General features: G+C 50.1%; 4 protein-coding genes across 4 annotated transcripts; 2 read left to right on the top strand and 2 right to left on the bottom strand.

The window, feature by feature from the left end:
• Nucleotides 1-5: 5 nt before the first annotated feature.
• F5J12DRAFT_828125 (SNF2 family DNA-dependent ATPase) lies at nt 6-6,570 on the bottom strand. The gene is made up of 21 exons (XM_051745595.1): nt 6,211-6,570; nt 6,105-6,156; nt 5,282-6,056; nt 4,014-5,233; nt 3,735-3,964; nt 3,606-3,680; nt 3,209-3,554; nt 3,076-3,149; nt 2,831-3,025; nt 2,718-2,781; nt 2,555-2,669; nt 2,332-2,497; nt 2,215-2,280; nt 1,989-2,156; nt 1,919-1,927; nt 1,790-1,868; nt 1,572-1,733; nt 1,247-1,521; nt 824-1,195; nt 254-771; nt 6-208 (listed from the first exon to the last, which is right to left on the bottom strand). The coding sequence occupies exons 1-21, from the start codon at nt 6,511-6,513 to the stop codon at nt 115-117; spliced, it is 5,358 nt and encodes a 1,785-aa protein (XP_051600634.1). The 5' UTR covers nt 6,514-6,570; the 3' UTR covers nt 6-114.
• A 157-nt stretch (nt 6,571-6,727) lies between these two features.
• F5J12DRAFT_719694 (Sec8 exocyst complex component-specific domain-containing protein) lies at nt 6,728-11,537 on the top strand (the record flags this gene model as incomplete). Its single annotated transcript, XM_051741186.1, is given in 19 exon segments — nt 6,728-7,211; nt 7,231-7,392; nt 7,476-7,525; nt 7,582-7,699; nt 7,757-7,958; nt 8,009-8,177; nt 8,227-8,329; nt 8,377-9,077; nt 9,131-9,214; nt 9,265-9,387; nt 9,450-9,846; nt 9,901-9,962; nt 10,010-10,258; nt 10,318-10,458; nt 10,507-10,694; nt 10,745-10,859; nt 10,908-11,026; nt 11,079-11,289; nt 11,337-11,537. 19 exon segments carry the CDS (start codon nt 6,728-6,730, stop codon nt 11,535-11,537), a joined length of 3,879 nt encoding a protein of 1,292 aa, XP_051600635.1.
• Nucleotides 11,538-11,674: 137 nt separating this feature from the next.
• F5J12DRAFT_719708 (uncharacterized protein) lies at nt 11,675-12,814 on the bottom strand (the record flags this gene model as incomplete). The annotated part of the gene is made up of 4 exons (XM_051741187.1): nt 11,675-12,376; nt 12,431-12,538; nt 12,592-12,688; nt 12,738-12,814. The coding sequence occupies 4 exons, from the start codon at nt 12,812-12,814 to the stop codon at nt 11,675-11,677; spliced, it is 984 nt and encodes a 327-aa protein (XP_051600636.1).
• Nucleotides 12,815-12,904: 90 nt separating this feature from the next.
• On the top strand, nt 12,905-14,025 carry F5J12DRAFT_828138 (uncharacterized protein; the record flags this gene model as incomplete). Its single annotated transcript, XM_051745596.1, is given in 4 exon segments — nt 12,905-13,089; nt 13,109-13,138; nt 13,224-13,682; nt 13,730-14,025. Coding segments are annotated over 4 exon segments (947 nt in total), but the record flags the coding sequence as incomplete, so codon positions are not given.
• Nucleotides 14,026-14,393: the final 368 nt, after the last annotated feature.

Here is a 14,393-nt window from a genome sequence, read left to right on the forward strand (position 1 = left end):
AGTGACTCGCTTATTGACGCCTGTAATTAATAACATGCAGTACGCTATGTCTGGTGCTCTATATTACACTGGAGTCAAGACTGGGGTGAGCCGTCCCTTTCCTAGAGAGGTTTATTATCGTCTTTGCTTCTCTAGAAGGTGCCTAAGAACACTGACAGTGTGCCCGTGAGTCGGGTCTTCAGATAACCGCACTATCTGCCTCGCAATGCTTGATGGAATGAGATCTTGCTAGCACACCTACGTAGTAACATACCTTGTCGGGCCCTCGGCGACCACTGGACAATCCTTAACCAAATGATAAGGTCCTCGGCATACCACACACCGGACTGATGTGGCTGGTTTGGGCTTCTTTGGGACCATCCCTACTTCGGCGTGAGGCGACCTTTCGCGCTTTGACGGAAGAGTGGAAGAATCAGGATGGGAGTTGCTTAGCATTTGGAAACGGTCAGCTCCCTTCCCTTGTTTGTTCTGGTAGGGAATCAGGGTAGATGGTTTGCTCGCAAACAGCGGTGGTTGGAGTCGGGGTACGGGGGCTCGTACGTCAGTGGCAGGAGCGGACGGTGGCACTGCAACAGGAGGAAACTTGCGGGGTTGGGATGACAGACCACCCAGAGTATGGGACGAGGACACCGCAAGCGGGGGATTCGAAGCCCATTTCTGTGTTGTCTTCTTCTTAGCGGTCGTCTTTGTAGGTCTTGGCATTTGACCAACTATCAAATGCCATTGTCCACGTCGTTGAAGCTCTTGGTCTATCGCTTCGATTGCGGCATTCTACAGGCGATGTCATGAAGGAGACAGGTATGCAGTGGGCACGTCTACCTACCCTTGTTTCTGCTGGCTCATCATTTGAATGAAGCAGCATCGCGCGATATTCCACCAGATTTATTGAGTTTTCGGTCATCGTGCATGTGCCGGCATGAACACTATCGCAGAGGCCACACTTCTGGCCAACGTCGCGTTGGATAGTCTGGACACCTGTTGTCAATCCGTGGATTTCGCGCCTCTTACGCTTCATGGAGGGGTCTGGTTCCGCATTCATGGATACCACAGAAGAGTCAGAATCTTCAGCATGATTGGATGCAGCCCATGCATCAGAATCCGAAGATGTGCCAGGTTTGGACGAACGGTCCTTCTTCCATCTCTTCTTGCTCGCCTGGGGGCTATCTTCCAAACCCTCTATATGATCCAGCCGTTGCTGAAATAGAGTAAATCAACAAGTAATGCCATTATGAAGCCAAAAACGCACCTGAGGGAAAGACGCCGCTGCCTTGCGACGAACTCCGCGGCCCGTCGCTTCGTGTACTTGGGATGTATTCTTCGCCACCGCTATGCGTTGTAAAGTTTGGGCCCATGAATCATCGTGAGGTTCCGGTGTCTCATTGCCAATATCCTCGAACGTGCCCTTATTTGCGGCCCATACCTTTGCAAAACTGAACTTCAAGCCCCCGTCCTTTGTAACTTCTTCTTGTTCCCCTTCAACCTCAGTCTTCTCGATGAGTTTATCAAGGTCATTGTCGGTATCTGGGCGAGGTCGGAGCGGTGTTACGACAGGAAAATAAAGCAGTGCTTACACACTATGTCACGCGCATTTTGGTCGTTTTCTTCGAAAAGCTCCTTTGCACCAAAAGTTAGTATTGACTCCAAATCCCCTGCGCCATTCTCATCGTCATCCATCTTCTGGACGATCAGGTGGTCGAGGACAAGCTTCTTCTTCCCAGCTTGCATTATTTTTTCTGTGGAATATGATGTCCGATTCCGTGAGATTCCGTGCGATGGTGGAATAACTTACCCTCAGCAGAGTCTTTGACCATGAGTTTGAAAACAAGACAAGTCTTCTGTTGACCATACCGATGCGAACGGGAAATTGCCTAGAAGCTGCGTATAAGCGCATTGACAAAATCGATCAAATGTTCTCAACTTGCAAATCCTGCACATATGCATTCATTAATGACATGGGACATAAGGTGGGACTGTATAAGGAGACCCACCTGGTGGGGGTTGAAGTCCGGGTCAAATATGATCACAGTATCTGCCGTGTAGAGATTGATGCCGACACCTCCGGCACGTGTAGTGAGGATATATATGAAGACGTCGGAGTCAGGCTGATTGAATTCGTCCATGCCTTTCTGCCTAACGCTTTGCTTCGTGTCCCCGTCCTAGAAGTGAAAGAAAAAAAATCGCACAATGTACAAAATGTAGTGAGTTGTGACATACCAGTCTTAAAAACTTGTAGCCTTCTCCTGTCAAGAAGTCCTCCACAATATCGAGCACCAGGACAAACTTGGAGGGGTTCATAAGGCAAGGTTAAGTAAGATTAAGAATCGAGCCCACCTGACTAAATAACAAGACGCGATGACCGCGTGCTTTCAGCTTGGGTAACAAGCACTTTAGCAGTCGAAGTTTAGCGCTTGCGCTAATCAATCTCTCGTGAGCCTCAGCAAGGGGTAGACCTGCGGGTTCTATGGTATCTGAGATAAGATACGGGTGTTGCAGGCATCTGCGTAACGGGCTCAGTGGAGTGGAAGACGTGAAGTTTTGCATTTTGAACGCTAACTTTCGCAGTTGCATCAATAGGTTGTTCAAATTGGCCTTGATCGACAGCGACCGGCCATGCTGCACGGCTGCAGACGAGGATCGTACGAGGTTACTGAGGATTTGCAGGTTTTGGCCTAAAACAATCAGTCAGTCTTGCGCGTTGACGTGGACAGGGGTCGTACTTAGGATAGAACGGTAAACCTCTTTCTGTAACGGACTCATCGAGACTGGGACAATAACCTCGTTCTAAGCAACAATAAGTAAATGTGGCCGAGTCCTAGAACCGGGCACAAACCTTTGGAGGAAGTTGGAGGACATCACTCTTGATACGGCGCAAAAAGTATGGCTTCAGTCTTGCGTGGAGTTGCCGGACAAGGTCTTCGTTGAGGACCTCGTACTCCTTAGCAAGGGTTTCGAGGTCGTTCCATTGATTTGGATCGAGGAAATTCATTAAGTTGAAAAGTTCCCGGATGTTGTTGTTCAACGGGGTCTTCAGGGCGGTGTGAGGAAGTATGTGGTCCAGCATACGGGGTTACTCACTCCTGTCATGATGACGCGGTGCACGACATTTAGCTCGTTGAGCTTCCGGAACAACAAACTCGTGTCGCTCTTGACTGCAAGGGACCGTATTTAGGACGTTTCTTGTTGATGAGGTGGGAAAGAATCCACTTACGTCGTTGACCTTCATCCACCACCAGAACTTCCCAGCGAGGGATATTTCTGAAAACGACAGCAAAATCACGGTTACTGGTTACAGTCTCATAGGTCGTGATCAGCACGTGGTATTTCGGATTCGCTGCTCCACGTTTGGTCGAACCATGGAACAGTTCGTACTGAATGACCACGTCCCTCGACTTAGCTTCGCCATAAAATGGTACCACTCTGAGTCTCGGCGCCCAACGAGAGAACTCCCGGACCCAATTAGTAATCGTGCTGTTGGGAACGACAACCAAAGCCGGAGCAGCTTTGAATTCGCCGACCAGCCTCCCTAGAAAAGTTACTATTTGCACTGTTTTTCCCTCAAACAAAACATCAGCTAGAGGCGTGTAGCACGGAGCGACTTCACTCACGAGTCCCATTTCGTCGGCTAATATGCATGGCTGCCGAATCCACCAGTTATCACAGAGCCAGTTTAGCCCATCGATCTAGTGCGAGATATTCGCGAGCTGTCAACAACTCACGGCAGAGGGTTCACATACCTGGAATTTCATCAGTTTCAACTGATCACTCTGTCCCAACTTTGGCTGTTCTTCTGTTGTTGAATCGATAACATGCGACGCATAACCATCACGGCGTCGATTATCAAGTCTCTGCATTTCCTTTGGGGATTTAAGGACGGAAATAGTACGAGACTCAAGGAAGGATACGAAAGCCCGTTCAAATGCGGAATATCCTGGCTCGCCGGGACGGGGCGGCGAGTCCCAGGTCACTGTGAAAGAGTGAGACGATCCGCACAACTTAATCATTCAACAACTCACCTTCCTCGTACCCGAGATCCTCCCATTTGATAAATGCCCATACAACTTGATTGATGTCTTCCTTGTCTAACTTGCGTTTGGTCCTGGTCTCCCACTCGTCGACAGATTCCAGTAAAGCGTTGTCCGGCTGCTCGCCGTCGTTGAAGGCACGCTCCCATTGCAATTGAAGACCCTTAGGCATGGTGACCGTATCGTCATCATCGCTAGTTGCAATATACTGACGCTGACGGCGGCGCATTTCCATCGCAGCGGGCGGATGCCAGAGTTGCACATCCAAAACACGGTCGACTGTCTTCCACACTGGTGGAATTCGAAGTTCCGCGTCCTTTAGTGGTTGAGGTGCGAAATGATCTAGTTTAGTTCGGCGTTGAACTTTCGGCGCTGTAACAATCCCAGGCTCAAAGGTGGTTTTGTCAGTCTCAGTATCCCCAGAAGTCATGACAGGGTCTTCTAGTAGCTCAACTTTAGGGCCACTGGCCAGAAAGTTTTTGAGCTTTGCGAAATGGGTAGAGACAAGCCACATGTGAGGGACCCATTGAACTCTGCGGTAACTCCTTTCTGACCATTTCACCAAGTATTCCCTAGGCAGAGAAGCCTTGATGTCCGGCGTATAGTCCACTGACTTGGGTTCCGTCGCATCTGGCGGAAAGAAACGCCAAGCAAGTATCTTGTCCAAAGGATAAACGAAGGATGCGCAATCGGCACACTGCCAGTCGTTGTTCGACTGGTAGTGCTCTGCCCGTTCTGCATCTGAGTACGATGGTTCGTCATTGTCAGGATCGGGTAAGTGCTGATAATGGGCAAGCCTCTTGCATGAGACGCAACGAAATAGAAGCTCTCTTGAGGGCTTCAGTGCGCCAGAAGCTGTAGCATGATTGCTATCAATAGGCTTCTCAACTTCAGCGGTGACATCGACGACCAGTTGCGCTGAAGGACTAGATTCCTTCGGTGCAATCGGATCGCCAATATGTTGCCGAGGTTCCAAAGCTACTTCGCCGCATCCCATGCATATGCCACCTTTCATGCAAGCACCACAGATGAACTCGGTGGTTTGGTCGATACCAAGCTCCTTTCTATCTGGCAATCCATTTGCAGCAGATATATCCTGTATGTGCTCGTGATCTTTTCTCTCCTTATCACGAGAATGAGCAGCTCTCGTAATCTCATCCCTTTGGGTGCTCGCCAGGCATCGCCAGTGAGCGGCCACAGGGCACTTGAGGCTGTAATGCGTATTAGAAAGAATATAAACAACTGTAGTATGACCATACCATCGAACCCAGCCACCCAGGTGCCGAATCTGCTCTTCCTCGTTCTCTTCCAGGTCAGCGTCACTGTTCCTCCTGTGGCGACCCCTTTTGGGCTTCATTGCTGCTCTCAGCAACTCATGAGCAGGGCCTTCGTGGCATTTCTCACAGACTTCCCTATGTGCACGAAGAGAAGCAGTGTCTTCGTCGTCATATGGATCAAAGTCAAGGTCATTAATGTCTCGAAAATGACCGTAAGCTGGGTGAGATGGGACGGGACGCCGCTTCTTAGGCTTCTTCGTAGCATCTAACTTGGCAAACCTGCGGTCCGAACCTTCCTCGTCATCTGTACTCATGGTTTCATTATCAAAGTCGTCATTGAGGTTCAAACGTGCAGCCTTCCTAGCACGAGTCGATGGTCTCGTGGGGACCATCTCAACATCGCTATAGCCTCCAAGCTCGTCCTCCGAATCGGAAACTGTCTGTGATGACCGGAGTGGCCTTCTTAACTTTCTGGGGCTGAAAGGTAGTTTGCTCTGTTTGAGGGCCTTGGTGCTTCTTGTAGTAGGGAGACGGTAAGTGGGCTCGCTAAAATCGTCGTCGTTTTCGTCGTCCGAATCATCCGTTTCTGTCAGCGGAGAAAGTTCAGAGTCTGAAAGTTGAGGTATGCTGCCGGTGAACGTCTTTGATGTGACAGAGTGTCCGTTTATTGTGACTATATGCTTGATTCGCGAGTCCTTGTGAACAGTGCTCGAGGAGGGATCAAATGCCTCAAGAGAACCCTCCAACTTGTTCCGCTCTGAACAGCTAAGTGAGCTTCATTTCATCCGCACGATTGTGGACCCACCATATTCGTTAACGAGATCCTCGTACTGAGCTTTGAATGCAGCCGCAGGAAGCTGCACGGTTTTACCGTAAGAAGCTACAGTAGGAATTCCGATGTCGTAACCCACCTTGTGTGCAAGACCATCTGAGAAGCGCACATAATAATACAAGGCCCTGCCCTCGCGCCATTCACCTGCTATAGCTTTGAGATCGTCACGACCAAACGAGACTCCGTCGTTGAAGCTATCTGGGACGGGTTCGTATAGGTCTCTCTCAAAGGAAGGTGGCTTGGATATTTCGATGAAAAAAGTAGGTTTTCCATGAACCGCCACTTCGGCGGGCAGGGGTGGGGTAGTGGACCTGGGTGGTGAATCCGAAGGCTTAGGGGAGGTACTGAGTAGTATTGGATCTGGGCTTGCTGGTGCATTCATTTCAGCAACGCCACGACTCTGATACCCCCCAGAACGCGTCGAGGCTGGACAGACACGGTCGCGGATGAAAGTCCCCAAGCGTGTTTTCGGGCTGGTCACGCTTTGTCAGTATGGTCACGTGCTCATTAGCCCCTGAAAGGTACTACTTTCCTGATTTGGTCACACCTGCACACTGCCAAGTCCAGTTCGGCGAGTCCTGCCATACAAACCAGACATGTCCCGCGTGCCCCCTGACCCCCAGCGACGAAATCGCGCACCGTCCGTGTCAAATTCAAACGGAAGTCCCCCAGTATTGTCGCTGCCTTCAACCAGGCCTCTCCTGATTACCCGTCCGCCCTCTCGCCCAGTCACCCCAAGTAACAACACCTTCGCACCCTCGTCCCCCAAAGGTTCCATCTTCTCCTCGCCAAAGGGCCCCGTTCGTCCCCAACGGTCGGAACTGAGATCTCGGCAGCCATCTGACTACTCCACCGCCGAACGAGCCTCCACGTCTTCTTCGCGCCTCGCTCATGACTACAACGGAAGAGACCGTAGGGACAGCTCCAGTACCATACGTTCCGATGCATCCGCATCCCAGCGATACCATAATGGGTCTCTCGCCGACAGCAGGCCTCGACTGGACCTTTCCCGTAGTTCGATGGATGATGTGCGGACGACGTCGCCAACTTCTATCGCCACATCCCCTGCGCTTTCTGCCTGTCATGGCCGCTTTTAAAGATGCTGGTGCTAGGAAACGTGGCATGACGAACGAGGGAAACGAGGAATATGAGAGGGATAGGAAAGCAGAGATAGAGCGACAAAAGTCCAGACAGGAACGCATCAGGGAACGTATGCCTGGACGTAGGCCTACCGGTAAGGCCAAAGCTGGCGATATCGACGGTGAGTATCTTATAGCCAAGAACCACAAAGCCTCCGACAGCGGCGCCATCTGGGTATGAGTGTGTCACTGAGTCCGGTCACAGCGATCCTGGATGAAATCAAAGACGAATGGGAGTTTGTTATCGACCCTGATGTATGAACGGCATCTTTTCTTTTCTTCCCCCTAATGTACTCAAACCATTTCCCCAGTTTAACAACGTAGATTTGGTACTAGCTCTCCTAGATGGACCATCTACCGGCAAAAGCCTGGATTCATTCAAACGGACCAAGGCTACACTATCCCAAGCGCTGAAAGGATCTGTGGACAGTTAGTAACACAACCGTCTCATCGCTTTGCAACGTCGCTCATGCATTGATCACAAAGAACACTACAAAGCTTTCGCAGACGCATTGCCACACCACGCTGCCATTTTGAGCCACCTGGGACTTGCCCAAACGCAAGTCAAGGGAACGCGGAGTTCCTTACAAGAAGCAAAAGACGCCCTTGGCAGCAGACGCGCAGATCTAGTTCAGCTATGGTCGCGGGGTCAAATGCTTGAAGAAATGATCCGCTTGTTGGATGACATGTAAGTATTTTATTCCCATTTCAGTGAAGATGTGGCTGAACCACTCAAAGTGAACACCTCAAGTCCATCCCTGACGCGTTGGAGACTCTCATATCAGAAAAACGATTGATACAAGCAGCTGCTTTGTTGATACGGAGCCTTAAATTGATCAACAAACCAGACATGCAGGAGATTGGTGCTGTTGGTGACTTGCGAAGTTATCTCACTGGCCAAGAGAATGTGGGGGTCATATATCTTTTCGTGTCACGCGCCGTTGAATGTTGCATAGGCTCTTCGGGAAATTCTTGTCGATGAGTTGCATAACCACCTTTATCTCAAATCCTTCTTTTGTGAGACGCGTTGGGCCGCATACACTCCAAATCAAAGGACACGTATGTATCCGTGCCTATTGCTTTACATCGCTGACAAACGTAACCAGTTGCAAAGGTTCCTTTTGAAGACGAATCCGCCCGTCCGGATATGCCGACCGTGGCTCGCCCTGTCGCAACATCCTTTCCTCAGAACTCTCAAACTAGTCGTCTGTCGAGGTATCTCAATAGTCTGGCTTCGCGACCCAACGACCCTCCCGATGACCTTAATGGGGCGAACCTCGTTAGCCATGGTGCGGCCCGGGAAACTTCGATGTCAATATCTTCCACAACATTCCAAGCGGTGCAGGCAAATATCGACCCGGAAGCGGATTCCTTTGCATATATCGAAATGCTATTGGAGTCGCTTGCCATCTTAGGCAAGCTTGGCAATACTCTGGATACAGTCATGCAGCGTCTACCTGGCGAAATTTATGCCTTGGTTGAAGCAACAGTCAACGAGGTAGAGGAACGAGCAGAACAATCCAAGAGAAACTCCCTCATTCTCAGCACCAGTGTGGGAAGTAAGTCGGAAGGTGGATACATCTTTACTTGTAGCGCCCCGCCCGCCATGCACTCAGCCTGCTTGCATCCTGCTGTGGGTGCGCCGGCTATGTTGGTATCTTCATTACGCCTCGCCGCACTGGAATTACCAGCGAAACAAGCCGATCACGAAATTTTGAGGGACCTCTTTTGGACAGTATTTTCGAAACTTGATGCTGTCACTCAGGGTCTCTGCGTTGTTTTTGAGGTTTCAAACCGTATTGGAACGGTACGCTGAAAGTGCTTCACATGGCCGTTGATATTCTTGATTTTTTTATTTAGCGTCGCGACTTCAAGGACTCCTCAGGTGCTAAAACTGGTGCACTTTTCCCTATTGCCGATGTCTGGGGTTTGGTACAGGCCGAAGTACCTGATAACGCATAATGTCTCCCGGTTCTGCTCTAATGCCCTGATAGGTTCGGACACTTCTGCATGATTACCTAACCGACGAAGAGCAGAGCTCCGTGGCAGGACGAAACCCAATCGCTTCCATCAATGAAGTGCTTCGAGAAGGACGCTTCACGCGAGACAAACTGAAGGTCGATCTTGTGCTTTACGTCTATCTTGTTTTTCTTCTTCTGATTGCTGGTGACATCTGCAGGTTATCTTTCGATTTTCCGATTCCGATATCAGGTCATCCACAAAAGTTCTTAGAAGACATGAAAGCGAACTCTTACATTCTCTTCGCGACACCATGCCTGGATTAGCTCAAAGCTCCTCGGAAAGCACTATTCAGACAACACTTTCTACTGTTACAGCCGACGACCATGCGGCTGGCCCGGGCCAGCACCATCGGTTGCTCATTAAACCGGACGCATTCCATGTCAGCGTGTTATTCCAGCCCACGTTGACATTCTTGAATCGAATAGCGGATGTCCTTCCCAATGACGTGGATAATGCCCGCTCAATGGCTGAGCTATTGGATGATTTCGTGCTCAAGGTATACTTGCCACAGCTAGAAGAGAAAGTATCTTTATTGTTCCACCACGCAATCTCGAGTATGATATTCTCTCCTCCTCTTTCATGTTTGTCTAAGAGCTGACTGCGATCAGGCCCCGATGCATTCCAACCCGACATCCTGTCAACTCGCTTCAGTCCTCAACCACTACTAAAGGTACTTGTGGATTGTCATCTCCGTATATTCATCCTCATATTTTCCAGGTGACCACGCAGATCATGGCACTCATAAATTCACTGTGTATAATGCTTCGCACTACTCCATTTCACCAAGAGAATTATTCCCGCCTGATCATCGGGGTTATCATTCAACTATACCAACGTTGTAGTGATCGGCTACAGGCCCTCGTATCCACAGAGCGACATGGAGATATTCCGCGAGTGTCACTAGCGGCTCAGTGGGCCCAAAGACCAGAGTTGAACGCGTGTTTGTCGGAATTTTCTATGTCAACTGTACGTAATACGAGATTTCTTCAGGCGTGTATTCTCCAACTTATTATTCGTGCTACTAGGATGGCTCGGTTAGACGATCACTCTGCAGACAAGAAATCCATCTCGAAATGAGTCTGCTGGGTCAGGGGACTGTAAGCAAAGAGGACTTGGTTGTCTCTATACGCGGTATTGCGGCGCTTTGCAGTCTGCATAGGAGCGTTGTGAGTGGCATATTATATTTCATTTCACTTCGCCAACGTCTCCCGCAGGCGTGGATAACCGAGCAATTAAGCAATCTGAAGTCAGCACGGGACGGTGTTCTGTCCCCAGGAACCGCACCACGCTCGGAATTACCCAACGTTTTTGCACCGTTCACACCGTCACCATTCCTCCCCGTCTTCCCGTCCGTTTCTGAACAAAACGAAGTAAACTTGCCGCTCTCCAGAGAGATGGCAATGTAAGCGTTTCACGTCTCTCGGTGTACATCTTATTTATGAAAAAATGCAGGCGATTCAGCGCACTTCAGAAGACATATACTCAGTTGGCTGAGATGATCCTTCATACTATCAGAATAGAAGTTCGTTGTCGGACAATGTATCATCTTGATGCAGCCTTCCGCCTTGTAAGTTCCGCTCCCATGGCATTCATGACTTCCCCACCATTTCTTCAGGGAAACTATCAAATTGATCACGAGGTCGGGGAACCGGATCCTTACATTGTTGACTTGAACACAGAACTCAGCAAAATTGACGAATGCGTGCTCTCCACATTACTCAAAGAAGAACAAGAGTCTGTCCATTCTCTCTTACCAGGTATTTCTTTAATAACCAATATGAGATAGCTTTGTCTTCTGTGGTTTGGAAGATCTTGTGGAACATCTCTTGGTCGCAAACGCCAGGCTCATACGATCAGCCAACAACCTTGGGACCACGAAGGTAATACGGAACATCCTGGCGTTACAGCAAGGTATAAGGTCAGTTGGGGGTGGTAGACAAGGCGCACAGTTGGAGAGGGCTAGATTGTATTATTCGCTCTTTTACTTGGGCCCACAGGTAGGGGATAATTCTCCTTCACGACTCATATTGTAACCACATTCCAGGGCTTGCTCGATAGCGTCCGCTCCAAGAACGTATTCTCCTTCGACGAATACAAAGTGATGCTGGATCTCCAGTGTGGAGTGGACCAGAGCCTGGGGGATGCAGCTGCAGCAAAAGCCAACGACCCAAACCACGGGATGTATACCATCGAATTGCACGGCTTGGAGCTCGAGAACTCTGCTGAGACCGAGACGAACTATTAGCACATGACCGTAAGGCGCCGTGTGGTCGCACGGCTGTCTTACACACACCATACGCCCAGCGTTCAGCCCCTCACGAGATACCTGCCGAGTAGGTAGTTTCTGTAGTATAAGCAGTCCCGAGCATAATTTAATGTTGTCTATCGTGAGGTTATGTCTCGTAGCCATGCAAGGTCTTCTCCATCGACGAAACGCAGTCGCGACGTCTGCAACTTTCCTCCCATCAGCGCATTCCTGGGTATAGATACCGTGTAGCTGTGAGATTCGCTTTTGGCAGGATGGTAAGTTAAGATAGGAAGACGTCCCAGAAGCTCCCGGTAACGCCGCCGGAGCCAACGAACTGGTAGTTTACCGTCAAAGGGATTGCTAGAGCGTTCTGGGGTAGTGCCAGGACCACGTTGCCACCTAATAGTAGGCGATGGTGAAATGCAGGGGTATCCTGCTAAGTCGAATACTTGCTGGAGGAGGTTAGTTTCCTCAAAACCGAAACACCGGGGCTGCGTCGCATCGCCATTCGTGCCGCTGTCAGACGACGGAGGTTCGACTGAGATTTGAAGGGGCGGAAGGACTTTGTTCACTTCTGTGGTGAAAAAGCGCCATCGCGTGTTCACTTCGCGCCGTTTACTCAAGGGACCTAAGAGCTTAGCTTCTTCAGAGCCGGGTCTGGCACGCTCGGGTAATGTGGGAGGAAATGCAAGGTCTTTATCCTTCAGAGGGTTTTTGCGAGAATAAGCGGATGTGAGAAGAGCTTTGAGCTCCGTGGAGTAGACAGGCGGCCGTGATTTCTCATTCCCCGGTATGATGGGAGGAGGACGTGTGGCACGAGGGTCAGAGAGCAGCGGCTTCACAAGGTTACATGAGGTTCAGAGGGTGGCACGCTAAAACTAGCCGCATACCTCTAACAATTCGTATCGTAGCTTCCCAACCCTCCCATAGGCCACATCGAGCATGCGGTTAAACGCAATGTGATTGCCCGTATTTGCCAGTTGCAGCCGTCGTAGGCCCTGAATATTGCCAGTAGCAGAGTAGCTCGATTTATAGCTACTATTATTTTTACCTTCAATATTCTTTTGAGCTTCGTGCGTCTCATGCCCTCGGGCTCGGTCTGAAGGACGCGTCGGAAGGTATCCGAACCCTGGATCTGGTAGAACTGGCTGCGGTGTATCAGTGAAAATGCGACATTCTTGGGGTAATGCTTCAAACCGAAGGTAGATGTGCGGAAGCCTTCTGACTTCGCGAATATATTTGCGGTAGATCGAGAATATCGCTCCAGGAGACATGTCTAACATCGTTGGAGCCGGAAGTACTGCGCTGTTGGGAGTGGCCGCAGACAGACAGCCCCTGACTGAGGCTGAAGTTGAATCGCTTCTAACTGCTTTGATCGGCTACAACCATGTCCGAGTACTGGGTCTCTCACAAACGCTACCACTGCAAGTACTGCAACATCTACATTGCCGACGACAAACCCTCGCGCACTCAGCATGAAAATGGTCTTCGTCACAAGGGCAATGTCGAGCGGTTCATAAGAGGGCTCTACAAGGAGGGAGAGAAGCGCGTCCGGGACTAGAGAAGAGGAGAAAGGCATCATGGCTGGCGTCAAGAAGGTTAGTATTCAACATGTTCCTCCTAGCCCCATCCGTAGTCGACAATCTCGTCCTGCATAGCCGTTTACCGTAACGATTCTTCTAGGCAGCGGAAGTGGCTTATGCACTTGACGTAGCATCCGGTCGCGCCCCCGTATCACATTCGTCTTCAATCGCATCATCCTCCCGCTCGGCCCCACCCCCGTCTACTAGAGTCAAGCCGACGAATCCCTTCGCCAACTACACCACAGCGGCTCAGTTGGGGATCACTGATCCTGATGCAGAAGAAGCGGAACGGAGGAAGGGGATGGGAATCCCCGGAGAATGGACATGGTCCAACAACACAGAGGCCAAGCCCACTACTGAGGAAACGATGGCTTCTTCTGGGAGTGTGGAGGAACGAAAGAGGCCAGCACCTGCCTCTGCCATTGAGGCTGAAGATGGTGATGTTCGTGCATTTAAGTTGCGGAAGAAAGTCGTGGGGTTGGGGCTCGGAGAGATATACGATCCGGGGGTTATACCCATTAAGTTGAAGTCAAAGAAAGAAAATGAAGAGGGAGAAAAAGTAAGCATGTCTTTCCATCTTTGAATGATTCTGGCTCATGAAACCAGGTAAAACTCGAAGAAGGAGATACGCTAGACGCATCGAATCCCGGTTCACTACCTAAATGGACAAAAGTGCAATGGAAAAAAATAGATGCCGATGATGTTAAACTGGAACCCTCTAAAATCGGGGCAGAAACTGGACCTAGGTCCACCAGCACACCTGAGTCCGACGAGCCACCCAAACCTAGTTGTACCAGCGCTTCGGACGTTGTACCGGACGCTGTCGACACCATTAAACCTGACCCTGACGCTGAACCTTCTCCGTCCTCATTCATAGAAGCTTCCCCCGACCTCCATGACGGGTCTCTTCCGCAAGCGGAAGCCACGACGGGCATAAGCCCTCACACCAACTTCCTCGACACACTCCACATCTACCCGGATATGCGCGCTCTTCGCGCACCCCCTTGAATTCTTCGGGGATGTCGTCGTTGAAGTCGAATATGCGATCGATAAAGTCTTGCGGGTAGCGGTCGGCGTTGGAGATATAATAATATCCAGCACCATTTTCGGGTGCAATGAAATTATATACGAGTAAATCAGCACAGACACGACAAGGAAATGCACGATGTAGTGGTAGATTATAAGAAAATATAAACGTACCTTACTTCTACAAATGCTTGTTAGGTTTTCGCTGTGATCGGTGATGTCAACATTTTGGTGACGCACCGAA

This window comes from Pisolithus orientalis (genome assembly GCF_024613125.1).
Source record: "Pisolithus orientalis strain OTSU chromosome Unknown F5J12scaffold_12, whole genome shotgun sequence".
Taxonomy (NCBI): domain Eukaryota; kingdom Fungi; phylum Basidiomycota; class Agaricomycetes; order Boletales; family Pisolithaceae; genus Pisolithus; species Pisolithus orientalis.

Excerpts from the sequence above, each read along its gene's own strand:
- F5J12DRAFT_828125 (XM_051745595.1), bottom strand. The coding sequence starts at position 6,513 with ATGAATGCACCAGCAAGCCCAGATCCAATACTACTCAGTACCTCCCCT. Across the intron at positions 3,150-3,208 it reads GGTGGATGAAGGTCAACGAC|TCAAGAGCGACACGAGTTTG; the intron begins GTAAGTGGATTC and ends GGTCCCTTGCAG. Across the intron at positions 772-823 it reads ATGAGCCAGCAGAAACAAGG|AATGCCGCAATCGAAGCGAT; the intron begins GTAGGTAGACGT and ends CATCGCCTGTAG.